At 40.2% G+C, this 14,392-nt stretch overlaps 2 protein-coding genes across 7 annotated transcripts in view; one reads left to right on the top strand and one right to left on the bottom strand.

Moving 5' to 3' along the window:
- ERI2 (ERI1 exoribonuclease family member 2) overlaps positions 1 to 2,066 on the top strand; it is a 4,656-nt gene extending 2,590 nt beyond the window's left edge. The window contains exon 8 of the mRNA XM_071760577.1: positions 175 to 2,066. Within this exon, the coding sequence (XP_071616678.1) occupies positions 175 to 1,509 (1,335 nt within the window). The 3' untranslated portion in view covers positions 1,510 to 2,066. The remainder of the gene's footprint in view (positions 1 to 174) is intronic.
- On the bottom strand, positions 2,034 to 14,392 carry LOC139803916 (acyl-coenzyme A synthetase ACSM3, mitochondrial-like). 6 transcript variants are annotated; one of them, XM_071760575.1, is made up of 15 exons: positions 14,278 to 14,392; positions 12,349 to 12,487; positions 10,980 to 11,240; positions 9,355 to 9,565; positions 8,458 to 8,665; positions 8,060 to 8,203; positions 7,048 to 7,204; positions 6,059 to 6,138; positions 5,660 to 5,783; positions 5,066 to 5,146; positions 4,499 to 4,600; positions 3,316 to 3,443; positions 3,106 to 3,205; positions 2,549 to 2,668; positions 2,034 to 2,387 (listed from the first exon to the last, which is right to left on the bottom strand). In XM_071760575.1, exons 2-15 carry the CDS (start codon positions 12,424 to 12,426, stop codon positions 2,301 to 2,303), a joined length of 1,881 nt encoding a protein of 626 aa, XP_071616676.1. In that variant the 5' UTR covers positions 12,427 to 12,487; positions 14,278 to 14,392; the 3' UTR covers positions 2,034 to 2,300. The 6 variants fall into 6 exon arrangements, with proteins under 6 accessions (XP_071616676.1, XP_071616677.1, XP_071616674.1 ...); XM_071760576.1 differs by having other exon boundaries at positions 12,442 to 12,487; XM_071760573.1 differs by lacking the exon at positions 14,278 to 14,392 and having other exon boundaries at positions 12,252 to 12,426.

The raw sequence follows: 14,392 nt of genomic DNA, 5'->3' as shown, positions 1-14,392 counted from the left end.
CTTGTTTTGTAGCCTGGAATATAGATGAAGGGTGAGTTATTCAAATAATAATCTCAGTATCTTGACTGTGTATTGAACTGAACATTCTTAGGCTGCTTATTAATTTGTGCATTGATTCCTAAAACTTCTGGGTATTCACTTTCCAAAATGTCCTTTTGTTTACGGGCTCCCTAGGCACAGCCAAAGAGTAATTTAATTTCCAGAACACCAACTCTAAGCTTGGCTGACAAGACTCCACTGGGAAGTAACAGCAGACCTGAAACATCTAGAGATGGAATTTGTGAAACAAACTCTCTGGCTGAGAAAAAACACGACAGTATTGCTGGAATTAAGATAAATTCTAAGGTACAAAGAGAAGAACAGACCACTTGCACTGACTCTGCTTCAGACATCCACACTGTACCTAGCAGCAGGTTAAGCACTGAGTTACAAGCTCAAGCCCAGAGCTCTTTGACCCCATCCACTGGCAGATTCCCTGCTCCCCCTGAGCAGGCCTGGCAGGTCCCCAGCACTGTGGCAGGAGGTGCTCAGCAAAGACTGGGCAGTGGGCACCTTCTGGGTACAGTCAGACCCAGCCTACCAGTACATGGGTCAGGACTGGTGCTTGTCTCCACTACCATCCCCTCAGTTAACATCTCTAGTGAGGATATCAGTACTAGTTCTGACTGCTTATCTCTGCTGACTGACTGGGAAGACGTTGCTTTAATACCAGAATCACAATCTGAAAAAAATTCAGACTGTGCTCAGTTCAAAGATGACTCGAGTACAGATATTTTAACAATGTATGAAGAGAAAACAATTTCAAAACAATTGGCTGTGATGAGTTCAGATAATCAAAGTTTGGAGAACACTCTAGTACCTGTGGAACCTCCAGAATCTATTGTTTACAAAAGTCCTGATACTACTATTTATAATGTAGGAACAGTACAGAGGCAGACTTCCAATTTTTCAGCTTTTAAGATACCACTTGCAAACATAAATCCTATTTCAGCACAATCAGCATTAACTGGAAATTCTTCCACTCCCTCAGAGGCTCCTAAAAGAAAGCCAACTAGTCCAAAAACATTCCCACCAGCAAAAAAACTGTCTTTTGCTATATATCAAGAGAAATCTGCATCTTTTGATCATTCCTTACCTTTAAGAACTTCAAATTTGTCCGAAGTGTCTCCTGCCATTCTGAACTCTACAGTCAATTTGAATCAGTCTGTAAGAGCTGTGAAAAAAGGAAACCCAACCCCCCCTCTCTGTAACTGTGGTCGAAGAGCTAAAAAACTTTATGTGTCAAATTCTGGTCCAAATCATGGCAAAGCCTTTTTTTGTTGTCCCGTGGGCAGGCACCAAAGTAGCAAGAAGGGCTGTGGATACTTCAAGTGGGAATATGTGCTTCTAAAAGAGAAATCTAATGGTCCCATCCTGAATGTTTCAAATTCTCTTGGAAGTTCTGCTAGGAATTTAGGAAATTCTTCCAACAAAAAATATTTTTGTCTTAGACCCTCTATGAGAACTTGAAAATTTGATGGGTTTTTTTGTCCGAATCCTAAACTCAGTAAGTTGATCATGCTTCATGTGATCAGGACAGTCAGATGATGTCAGATATACGTTGTAAGAATGGGACAAAAATTACACTGCTTGGATAACATGGATAGAAATGGCAATTAAATACAAAAATATCAATACAGTCAAGTATCTCATTAGTGAAATGTGAGAGAACAAATGAAACTATTAAGTGCTAAAGTATAAGCAGCTGTTGCTACAAATCTTAAATTTCTGCTTTATGATATATTTTAAATTCTGCTTTATGATATATTTTAAATTCTTCCCTAGTCCAATTCTTAAAGAACATTTTAATAATGCAGACATTATTTACACTTTTGTCCAAATACACTGGTATGATTGTAACTAACTTTTAAATACTTCTAAAAATGTATTTGGGTGTCAGACTTCTCCAAAGTGATTCTTGAAGCAACAGTGTTCTCTTAAACTCTTACTGGCTTTTTTATCCTTTACATTAAAAAATAATAAAGATTAAACAATTAAATTTAACACATTTTATTTAACACACATCACCTATTGTGCTCGTGACTTTGTGAGTTCCCCATTTCATTTGTATCAGTCTGCCTGCTTTTGTACTGTTAGTTTTTATTGTTGCACCTGGGACAGCCACATGCTGGGAATCAGGTAAAAAATTATCCAAGCTTCAAGTAAGGAAGACATAGTAAAATGTCTTGTAGTTCACATTACCGTGTAAATCTGCAGTATCTTATTTTGTAAAATATCCTGTAAGAAGGCAACAAGTACTTCTAATATTTTCTCCACTCCTTCTGTCGCAGTTCATTTCTTCTGATCTTCCCACTAATAGTTTTTGGCAACTCTTTAACAAACTCCATCTATTGGGAAATGGAGAAAAGTGCAATAGAAAATAAGGTAGAATTTACCTAATTTTTTACTTTTCTCAAGCTGAGCAGCATAGACTTCTAAGACATATAGTTTGTAGTTAACACCCACTGTCTTATGGCAGATAAAATTATTTGGGTATTTAAGCACTCACCTTCCTAGGATACTTGTATGGAGCAGTAACTTTCTTAACATGGTCTTGTAGCTCTTTCTTCATTTTTTCTGGATCATGTGAAGCATACTCAGATGTTAAAACAACAAAGGCTTTCACTACCTAAAGAAATTGGGGCAGCAATGGTTTAAATGCCAATGAAACTGTTATTATACAACAGTCAGATTTGAAACTTTAACCTAACATTTGCAGACAAACTGCAGAATAACATATAGGGCAGGTATAGAATGCTCTACCAAAGTCTGTGGGTGCCCACTATTGGTCTGGACTGTATAGGGAGTTTATATACATTTAATAAAGACCAAAAACTAAGAATGGCAGGAAAAGCCTCAAATGGTAGTTTTGTTATATTTGATTTGGGGCAATTGGTCAGGTTTTTTCTGTGTGAGTTCTCCAGTGTCTGATAAGAGTAGAAATGATGCCTTGAATTTATTTTTCACTTTAAAAAAAAAATTCCCTGGATAGACAAATCCCTTGAATGTTAGGCTTTGTCAGCTCTGGTATGTGTAAAGCTGCTTTAAATACATGAATTTGTTTACCTCTCCTCTGATGGGGTCTGGAGAGCTGACAACTGCTGATTCCACCACTGCAGGATGCTCCACTAAGGCACTTTCTACTTCAAATGGTCCAATACGGTATCTTTAAAATAGAGAAAAGGGCCTTCAGTTGTATTTGGTAACATCTGAACATAACTGCACACCTGAATCATCTGTGTTATTCAGATTTAATGTTAACCAGTCTTAAATTACCCAGCAGAATTAATGACATCATCAGCTCTTCCCACAAACCAGAAGTATCCATCCTCATCCATAATCCCTCTGTCTCCAGTGACATAAAAGTCCCCACGTATTGTTGCCTCTGTTTTCTCTGGATCATCCTATGAAACATTAAATTGCATTTTGCATGAAAATTACCTGAAGATTACATTAAATTGCATATACATTTAGCATATAAGTTATGATGCAGTCAAGTATTTAAAAATGTCAGCTTCCCAGACTAGGTCTATACTGTGGTCATGTGCATCAGATTCAAATGGGACATTAATCATAGACAATTATTAATTCACCATTACTAAGCTACAAAACTAGATACAAAAATCATAAATTGCAGTAAATGTGACAAGCTTAAAATTTTAATCACATCATGTTATGCCCCACAGCTTTAGGAACCACTGAAGGTTAAAAATACGTAGACTATGGAGCAGAGAATTTGCTTTTAGGTTATTATCCTTTAATGATCTTCCTTTGCATTGCTAACATATCCTATCCTGGATGGGTTTTTTCACCCCCAGAAGAGCTTTGGCTCAGCAGTGTTCTTTCTACAGCAAATACAACTGATTTCTGCAAGAATTTTTCTAGGCAGATTGCATAATGTTTCTTTCCTGCATGCTCACAAGACCTGTTTATAGGCTGGCAGTATCAATAAAATTTAACAAGATTTCCTGGTGTCAGAACAGAAAGCACTATGCACTTGTTCTACTGGTTGTGGGACTGAAAATTCTAACCAGCATGGAAAAAAAAATAAAATTTCTGCACGTGAAACACTTCATGAAGCTCAAATCTGGAGGAGGGGGTTTGAACAGTGGCTTCCTTCTCAGATTTCTTACTTCTCAGATTTCTTACTTCTCAGGGCACTATTCCCTTAGGCCAAAGGGTATTTTGGGATCAGGGGGTCTGTCAAACATTTCCCTTTATATTAAGGACATAACCATCAAAAGAATGTGGATTTTAACATGCTGGGCAGGACAATCCCATCAAACATGTAATTGTTTATATAAGTAGACCAAGCATCTGCAGGAAAAAAATGGAAATCCCTCTTTCCTCCCCCAGGTTTTCAGAGCAGTAAGCAGAGTCCATGTAAATTAAATGGGGCATCAAATTCCTGGTGACAGATTTAACAGGGTATCTACTTTAACTATAGAAATATTCTTACAACATAGCAAGTAAAAAGAAAAAGTGATCTCGTAGGTTTTACTCTGATGGCAATATCTCCTTCTTTTCCAGGAGGCAGAATAGTACCATTTTCATCTATAATCTAAAAATAAACAAAATACAGCTTTATTATCTTGGACTCAAAGCATTAAGTTAAAATTATAGAATCTTGTGGTGCACATTAAAAATACATAACCAAAGTATTTTCTCTATCAGGAGCATTAGGGGTCTTACTCTGACAAGTCCACTGTACTTTGCAGTCTTTTATCTGAGAAATGCCAAGTACTAAGCAAACATGTAACACAGTTACTAAGATCCAGGGAGGACCCCAGACAGGGTGGGAAGACTTAGGAAATGAAAGATACACACTAAAAATCTAATCCCATATTGCAAATAAGGTACTAGAATCTGCTTCATTTCACATGCAGTAAGGGCAGTAATGTGCATTTCTTCACTGTTTATGTTCACTGCAGAGTGATGGCACATGGTACAACTCTGTGTTAGGGCTTTCAAAGCTTTTTAACAGTGATCAGACCAGAGAGAGACTCTGTCACCAGAGGTACCATACCTTGACATCATACCCTGGAGCTGGCTTTCCCATGGAGCCAGGTTTGATTTTCATTCCCTTAAAATTTCCACAGATCAGCACCTGCAACAAGTGGTGTTTGGTTTAGTTTTTATTTAAATTAAACTGTAGCTTGTATATTCTATCTTTAGCTTATGTTTAAAATAGTCAACTAATACTGTGTATTTCTATAAGAAGTACCAATTGTCCTTATTATAACCACATTAGAGCCATATCCAGTGATTAAACTTCTAGAAATAAACAATACCCTCTGAATCATGCTCACAGCTCCAAGTAATGAATGAGTGCTCTAAAGCACTCAGAATCAGAATTTGTAATGGGGAATATACCCCTCTTGTGTTTGTTCCTAATTTAAAGCCTACAGGCATGAAAAACAGTCCTTGGGTTTTGGGTGAAGCTGTTATGAATGCTGCATGACTTAAAACCCTTACATTTTTCCAGGATTGCTTACTGCAACTGACTTTCCCCCTAAAAGTTGTAACTCTATATAGTAATCACTTTTTCTTGGCAACTTGAAAAAAACTTCTTGCTGCACCTGTAAAGCATACATGTTTAGATAAGTAAAGCAGAACATACTGTTTCTGTCTGTCCATAGCCTTCATAAATATCCAGCCCAGTCTGTGCTTTCCATTCTTCTATCACATCAGGGTTGATTGGCTCCCCAGCACTCACACAGTGCCTCAGGCTTTTGAATGTATAGCTTAGTGGGAAAGAGAAAACAATAACTGGGAGTCATCTTTCTGCTGCCTTGAGGAGTTCTTCCTATGTAAGAATGAAATTTTTACTGAATCCTATTAATTCAGTTTGAACTGTATCCTCTTAAACAAAAACAAATATGAAAAAAAAAAAAATGTTAAGCTACCCCTAAATCTTTATTCTGTTCCTAATACTTAGGATTCAAAACACTGAGAAATACATAATCTGAGCTGCTATTTTGACCAAATACACCAAAAAGTTCACACTGCTTTTGCTTACCTGGACAGTTTATGTTGCACAAACATTCGATAGGCAGTTGGAGGAGAACAGAAAACAGTTATGGGAAATCTTGACAGACTCTAGAGAATTTAGAACAAAAAAAGGAAAATTTGCCAATATACTCAAGCCTGCAAGGTCCCATCTTCATTTTAAGAGATAATGTAACAATCCAACTTACAAAATGCATTTACAGAATGTTAAGTGTCCTAAAAGCAGTGAGCTCTGCACTTACCAAGACACAGCAGCTACATTCCATCAGTTTTTCTTCAAAACAGAATTTGCACCATTTTACAGTTAGTTCACCACACCAATGTTTTTAACTCTTTAAAGCTTTAAAGTTTCTCTTACAGAATTTCTTCACAATTGCAGCTAAGCAGAAAACAGGCTAAGGCTACTTTTCTAGATGCAAAACTGACTCTGTTCTTCAACAACATTGCCTAATATTAAATAGCAATTTCCATCCATCTAATCAACATGGGTATGATGATAAAGTCATTCCATGTAGAATGAAACATGAGAGTCTTTTCCAAATGATGAAGAGTTGTGTGTGTGAAAGATGCAAGAGAGCAGAATGTTGGTACCTTTATATAAAGAAATTCAACCTTGCTTCCTCTTCACTCCTCCAGCATGAATTACATGGTATAGGCACCAGAAATTATCATTCATCTGTTATTGTTACTTAGTTTATTAACAACACCAAAAAGCTCCACAAATCCCAGAACAATTTCTTGTGTTCTTCACATTTAACCCTAATAATGGATGTTTGCAGGTTTGTGCAGTCAGATCCAGAGCAGAGCATAGGATGAAACCTTGGATGTCAAATCTGATCTTGTTTTGAGGTATTTACAGCACTCATGACTTAACTAATCAGTTGGTACCCACCTGGTGGAAGTTGTGACTGTGCTGAATGCCTCCTGTGCAGTGAATGAAAAGCTGGGCAAGAACAGCCAGAGACCAGCAGTGCTTATTGCTCACCTCTCCCCACTTACCTGAAGGACAATGTTTGGGTCAAACTGTGGCATTTTATGTACAAATGCACACGCCCCTTGAATCCAGGGTGAAAAAATGCTGCTCCAAGCTGACTTTGCCCAGCCTGTGTCTGATGTATTCCAAAATACATCTGAGGAAGTCAAGTCCAACCAGTACCTGTTAACACAAGGCAATGGTTCACAGTTTCTGTTTGGCAGGAATAAGGAAAATATTAAAAAATCAACAGGATATGTGCCAGAGAAGCAGCTCCAGCACTGGTTGTCTCAGGTAGATGTCAATTAGAAATGGCTGAATTTCAGAGTCACAGCATCTGGATAAAATGAAGTTGCATTTTCCTAAGGGAAAAATTATACAGGTGGACAAATCAACACCACCTCAGAACATGATGTATGAGTATGAATGGGACTGCAGGGCTTTTGTTGGTTGAACTCATTTTGAGGAATGAAGATCTTTTTTCCTTTGTTTACTTCTAGTTTGGTATTCTCTGATTGTTATTTTGTGCCTGTTAGAGTGAAGTAAACTGCTATATCAATTTTTTATAAATAACACTGCTTTATAAATGTACAGATCCTGAACTTTCAGCATTTTGTTCCTGCAGGAGCTGTGTCTAATCCAGACACAGATGAATTCTGTTAGAAGCCTAACAGATTCATGGGATTTTTCCCTTTGTGGTACAGACTTCATAAACTTGTGCTCAGACTCAGTTCATGGGCAATCTACTATTGGTTGGACTCGACCTTGAAGGTCTTTCCCAACCAAGGTAACTCTGTGGTTCTCTGAACTTAAACACAATGAAGAATTTACCAAAAGTTAAACAAAATGTTAAAAATAAGTTAGTAACTATATGACTGCTACATTCTCTAGACTCTAAGGAAAAAACCCCACACCTTTTGGGATGTAAAATAACAGCTGTTTTCTAAACTACTGAAACAAAAGCTTCTGGTAAAAATCTCTTCCTTCTGCTTGGGGACCAGTTACAACAATATGGCTAATTTCAAGTAATATCTGTACCTTCCACTCACTGTGAGGCCAATGCCATAACTGCTCTGGGACTGCTCAGTCATTTTTGGAGATCCTGTAGTTCCACTGGTAAAGTAGATGGCCATTGGGTCTTGACACTTTGTGTTCACACAGTGGTGATCAGAAGGAGCATTTCTGAAAGTAAGCAAAATGATGCATAAAATGATTTGAAAGTTTGACTTAACACATTTTTGAAAATATTTAAGCAAAGTAACTGTAGCATTCGAAAATGTCATAAACACTGATATTTTTCCACAGTGAAAATGGTAAAAATTTCCACCTGAAATGGTAAAAATAGATTTGTGTGTGCCAACATTTCCTGTTCAGAACAAATCACTGTGCTGTACTATCATTACTGATGTGGCACTTTCACAGCAGTGGTTACTCACTTTAGGAGATCTTTAAAGTTCAGCCATCCTTCTCTGTGGCCCTCTGACACAAGTAACTTGAATTTCAGAGACTGGCACTGAGCCTCAACTGAGTCTACAGCTGGTGCCACAGAATCATCAGTGATGATGCAGTTTGCCTTAGATTTCTGTAGTCGATGGAGAATGTCCTTTGCTGTCAGCTGCTGTGTGCCAGGAATCAGAACAGTTCCTACAGGGAAGTGGAATAAAAAATAGTCTCAAAATTTAAGAATAACACCTGTACCTACAAGCAGACTTTGTTCTTGTAAGTGGGACAGGACTGTACTAAAAGCAGGACTCAGCCCTGCATTTGTAAATGTGCAGATTTCTTTGATGGATTAAATGCTGTGTGAGAAGGAGGACAAGTTAGCAAATACTAAGTTGATCATGAGGCTAAAATAAATCAACTGCACAACTTTTCTTGTTCTGAAAAACACTGTCCCTGGAAAAAGTCTCTCCAGACTTGACTTTTTTACTGGTAAACACAGCTGTTGTCTCACAAGGTGTTTGTGAGGCACCAAGACATCCTGGGCTGTAAATACTGTGAAGCTGAGCATTAAATAGATTCCATAGAGAAACAAGTGAAACATTTTGCTATGTGTGGGCTAATTTCACTGCAAGTAATCAAGAGAGTGCCTTCAGGAGTGTCACAAGTGCTAGACAGAAGAATGACAGAGGCACATGACTCACAGGGTGTTTTTAAAGCTAGAATATGTGCAAATGTCCTAAAAGCACCACGAAGAGAAGCTTGGCATGAAGAGTGCTTCTGACCAGCATGAGATTAGTTCATCCTAATTAGCACATTGGCAGTTCTGAATGCATTAAATGGTTTAAGTGACAATTTCTGTACCTACACAGCATTTCTATGCTTTTACTGACCTGTTCTCATGCAAGCCACATTCACCAGCCACCACTCTGGGATCCGGGGCAGGATCAGAATAACTCTGTCTCCCTGTTGCAGGCTGCAGGCATCACAGAGTATGTTTGCCACTTTCCTGGACAGCACTCCCAGCTCCTCAAAGCTCCACCTCACCTCTTCTCCAGCACCATCTACCCACCATAATGCAGGGTTTTTAGATTTTTTGCCCTCCTGTAGAAAAACAGGGTACAGTACAAATGCTTCGTTTTAGAAATACCTTTCCTTTACCTCATGTTTTAGGAAGAAAAGCATTCCTCACTTATTCAGTGCTGGAGAAACCTGAGGATGCAACAGAAATTTGCTACTGATTCCAAATAGGGCAGAGAACTCTCCCTTAGAAAGAACAGTTTAGGAAAGTTTATATAAGTTTAGGAAATTAAATTTATATTCCTTTCCTGACTTCTTCATCTTATACTCTGAAGAGTTTGTACAGTAATCAGCACAGAGAAAGAAGAATTTTTTTGCTTTAGGTCACAACAACAGAGCAGCTGATGACTCTTGGTACCTCTGGGTTGTGCCCCAGGGTCTCCTGAGCCCTCAGAGCTTACTTTCAACTTCATCTGGAACTGGGCTTGTCTGGTACTTCTGAAAATTAAATCAAAGTTTGAAAAGCATCAGACCACACAGTGTGATGTTTAATCAATATCTCACCTAAGTGATGTGTGAAGTGATTTGAAATGTATGCATACAATGTGCTTCCCAGGGGGCCAATGCATTTAGCAAGTCACCTACCAAGCAAAAAATTCATTCTGGCAGCAAGAATGTAACACCTTATTATCTAGTTGAAGGTACAGTAACACTAAGGTTCATTTTCAGGGGAGCAGATTTTATTCAGAGGGCAAAACCTCTTCTCCAAAGTCTGTTCCTTGCTCTGCTCACAGCCTGCCAGAACCTGCTTTCCCTGCTAAAGAAACAATTGCACCTGACAGGTGATACCTCTGCTCTGTTTTTGCTGCCAGGATGAATCTGACTCCATTTAGCCCCTCACCATGAACAGCCTGAACTCATGAGGACAGTTCTGCATCCAGAGAGACAAGACCTGCCTAGTAAGGAAGGTGACTGACATATACTCCCATGTTTTTTTTCTACTTTCCCTTTCCTTGAACAGAGCTCACGTCTGGTTTGGGGTTCAAAGTTGTTCAGTTTTGTAGATTCCAAGCCCTGCATACAGAATATTTCACATTTGGGATAGTTGGATGAGGTCTGACATTATGCTGTTATTTACTATTAATTTTACATCTAGGCAAGGTAACACATAGAGGTCAAGTGATTTCCTTGGCACATCCAGGCACATGTCAAGGTTGATGGGGGAACAGATGGCAGGTTTAGAGCAGTTCAGTTCACAGTCTCATTTATAAGGCACCTATTTACTTATCCTTAATCTCACTGGAGTTACTGATGAAAGGAAATCTGTAGACAGGACAGCAGATGGTCTAAGGACTCTACAGGTTCAAATTGCATGAGATGATCACCAGATTATAATCAGAACACAACCCCAGAGTCTTGGTCATTGGATTTGTCAGATACTCAGCACTGCTGACTAGCACTAAATGCTTCAGCAACAGAGAAGCCAAGAAACTGTCACCTTTTCCACTTCAGTCCATCTGTCCAGCACATCTCTTGCAAAGTTGAAGTACTCTGGTACCTCTGGTCTGTACTGCTGTTTGATGGCTTCGTAACTCAAAGGGGCATGAACTGGGTAGCTCCAGCTGCAAAGTTGGAGAGATCTTCTCAGGGGAGCCCGTAGGGACCCAGCACGTGGGCTCTTCAGTAACAAATGCAGAGCAGCAAGAGCCATAGCAGTGTCTTCAAGGTTGTTCCTTAGGGGTTGTCTCTCCAAGAAATGCTACAGTGATGCAGATATAAACCTGGTATTAATGATGCAGATATAAACCTGGTATTAGCCATGCAGTTTCAGAAGAGCTTTTACTACTACACAGTGAGATACACTGGAACAATAATCCCAGCTGCTAATTGGAGTGACTGCTGTGGACAGTTCCAGTTCAGCCACTGACCTCTGCTCTCCAGTGACCATCATACAGCTGAGATCCTGACTCTGCATTCAACATCAGCCCTGTCACTGTGGCAGCTTTCCTGTAATTCACATTCCTTTCTTCCCCACAAGCCCTGCTAATCCTCTGAATCACATTTCAGTTGCCTCATAGAGCAGAGGCACTGAGCACTGCCCACACACCTCAGCTCTGACTTCTGTAAATTAAATGTCTGCTACTGACTGACAACACACAAGGAACAGTGTGGACCAAGATGTTGCAGATAATTTGGCAATCAAGATAAATTACCTGATGACCACACTGTCACTAGATTTTTTAGTTTATCAGCACTGGGGATATATGTGCTGTCAGGAATTAAATAAACGTAGCAAAGCCCTGAAAAGATTCTAAGTATTGATGTTTTAAACACTATTTTGATGCAAAAAGCATCACTTTATGAGACTGGAAAAAGACTCCCTGGAAAAGCATCCCAAATGCAAAGCTTTGCTTCTCGAAAAAACTCAACTTATCAGGAGGTCTGAAAATTCTGAAGTCATTATTTTCATGCACTGTCAATTGTCTTTTATTTGCAAAATGGTATAAACACTGCTAGTTCCTTATGGAATTAATAACTATCCAGCTGTAAAATCATGCAGTTCCATGAAGCAAAGGGACATCTTTTGGATCTGCAACATTCAGTCTGTGTATTACAAACAGGAGAGAAAGCCAGCCAAATGAAAGAATGAAAGACAGAGAGGGACAGGGAGAAGAGGGAATGTGGAGAGACAAGAGGCAAATCAGTGCTGCTCCAGTGCCAGAAATTATCCTGGCCAGCAGCTTGAAGGGGTGGGTGGGGGGTCAGTTACCTTGTCAAAAGGCTGTCAGTCCCATCTTACTGCCCCATCCTTGCACCCAGGCTGAGCCCTCTTGGTGCTGGGATGTCTCACAGCTTTGACCCCTTACCCAGATCTCAGGCTCCTGGCCCTGTGCCTGCTCTTGTGCTGTTCCTGTATCCAGGAGTGACTTCTGCATTCTGCACATGGACTTTGGACTTACACAAGGGGCAGATGAGTCCAGCACAGTGAGAAGAGCTGACAGGTTCCTGCAGAGTTCAGAGTGGAGGTAGAAAGAGTGAGTCCCAAATGTCCTGTTTCCCTCTCATCCTTTCCTCCCACCCACCTATGTGGAAACACAGTCGTAAGACCTTGCCACAACCCAATGGCAGCTGTTACACTCTGGCTGAGGCAACACAGGAGCAACAGTCTTGCAACAGCTTTTGTGACTGCACTGCTCAGCAGGTTGCTGGGGGCTCCTCAGGCAACCAGAGCACTTCAGCCATGGTAATGTGAGTATTGATTCCTGGGATATTGTAGCTGGTGCCTGGACCAGATTTATTAATACCTGATGAGTTCTCAGCATTTGTAAGGGCTCTGCCTCATGTTCAGAGAGCAGAGAGTTACGTGGTTCTCCAGCCTTGCTGCCTCCTCTGCAGCAGGAGGGAACATGTGCCATACTCTCTGCCATCCAGGCTACAGCCCAGCATCACCATGGGCATGGCTGTGGCACTGGGGTGTGCCTCTGCCTTCAGCCTCTCCTGCAAAGAGGTCACTCACAAGGGAGCTAGAGACAGCCATAGCTTAAATTGAGGCATTAAGATTCCTAAGAGTTTGGCTGCCAGAGCCCTAAATCACTCCTGCTGTATCTCCATCCTCAACCGTGGCTCTAAGGCCAGCAGAGAAATTGCTGACACCCATCTACATCTTTTGAGCAGAATGGTGCTCTGGGTTCTGACCAGTGAGGGTGATGCTGTGGTCCTTCCTGGCACACAGATCCTGTACCCTCAGCACTCTCCAAGGAGATACCAAGCAACTCCCTGAAATGTTCCCTGCAGCAGAAAAATTGTGATTCAAAATAGTTTTCCCCAAAGCTGCTCTCTGCTCAGTGGTGAAGGGAGACCTACAGTCAGTCTGCAGTAGTGACAATTTAAACACCTCTTTGAGATGCATGCAATGAAATCCTACAAGAGGAGAGGCAGAGGAACAACCTTTAAACAGTTTCCTTACCCAAAAGATCATATCACTCCAGAGGAGACATGTTAAGAAAAAATTACATCCATGGATGGTGATAAGAGTCAGCCAAAAATACATAGGCAAGAAGGTTTCCAGCTCAGGAAGAAATCCAAACCTGTAACCTATTCTTTTGGTAGGACATATAACTGATTTTCAGAGCACTGATGTGTCAAGTCCCCTAGGACTTTTCACCACAAAAGTATCCTAATTAGTTCTGAGTGGTTAACTGCATTTCCTCTACACCACTCACAGCTGCCTATAGAAATTCTTGTTTCAAACATATCTTGATGTGCCCAACTGCAGACTATCACTACAGGTCACCAGAACTTTTGAGTCTTTCACACAACCCCAGCCCTGGAAAGATTTAGTGACTTTTGTGTGGTCAATAATCCTGATGTCTAACAACTGCTGTAGAATTATGAGCCCCAAAGGCTTTGTAGGAACAAAGATGTAAACACCATATAATAATAAGATGTACATAATAAGATGTAAACACCACCTCCTATTATGGTTTGAACTGATAAATATTTTCATCAATTAATGAAGTTTCCTTTGGTTGCTACTTCACCCTAACTGGATTCTTTGGGTGTACATTATATGATAGCCCTGTCCCTTGCAAGGCTTGCTAACGTGTTTCCTCTCTTTTCTCAAATTACCAAGGAATTTACATTTCCTTACCCTGCTTTATCCAAGAAGCTCAAGAGTTACTGCAGGGAGAGGAGGCTCTTCAGGTCAGTGAGGCGTGCAGAAACCTTCCCTTAGAAACTAACTGCAGGCCATGGTTTTTTTTCTGTCAACACAGTCATCTCAGGCCTAAAATTACCTGTACAGTGTTTCTGTTTCTGCTGTTCCTCTGCACCGTGACCCCTGCAGCAGAGGCAGCAGCTCAGCCCTGGCTTTCCCTGGGTTCGGGTCGGTGTCGGACACATCCTGCTCGC

Source organism: Heliangelus exortis, chromosome 17 (genome assembly GCF_036169615.1).
Source record: "Heliangelus exortis chromosome 17, bHelExo1.hap1, whole genome shotgun sequence".
NCBI lineage: Eukaryota > Metazoa > Chordata > Aves > Apodiformes > Trochilidae > Heliangelus > Heliangelus exortis.
This window is presented reverse-complemented; position numbering and strand designations above follow the sequence as displayed.

What these genes read in the sequence shown, in the direction of transcription:
- LOC139803916 (XM_071760575.1), bottom strand. Translation starts at nt 12,426, where the DNA reads ATGTGCAGAATGCAGAAGTCACTCCTGGATACAGGAACAGCACAAGAG. An exon ending in GATGGACTGAAGTGGAAAAG is followed by an intron (nt 9,566 to 10,979) that starts GTGACAGTTTCT and finishes GTTTTTCTACAG; the next exon opens with GAGGGCAAAAAATCTAAAAA. An exon ending in TGTGGCTTGCATGAGAACAG is followed by an intron (nt 8,666 to 9,354) that starts GTCAGTAAAAGC and finishes ACTTCCCTGTAG; the next exon opens with GAACTGTTCTGATTCCTGGC.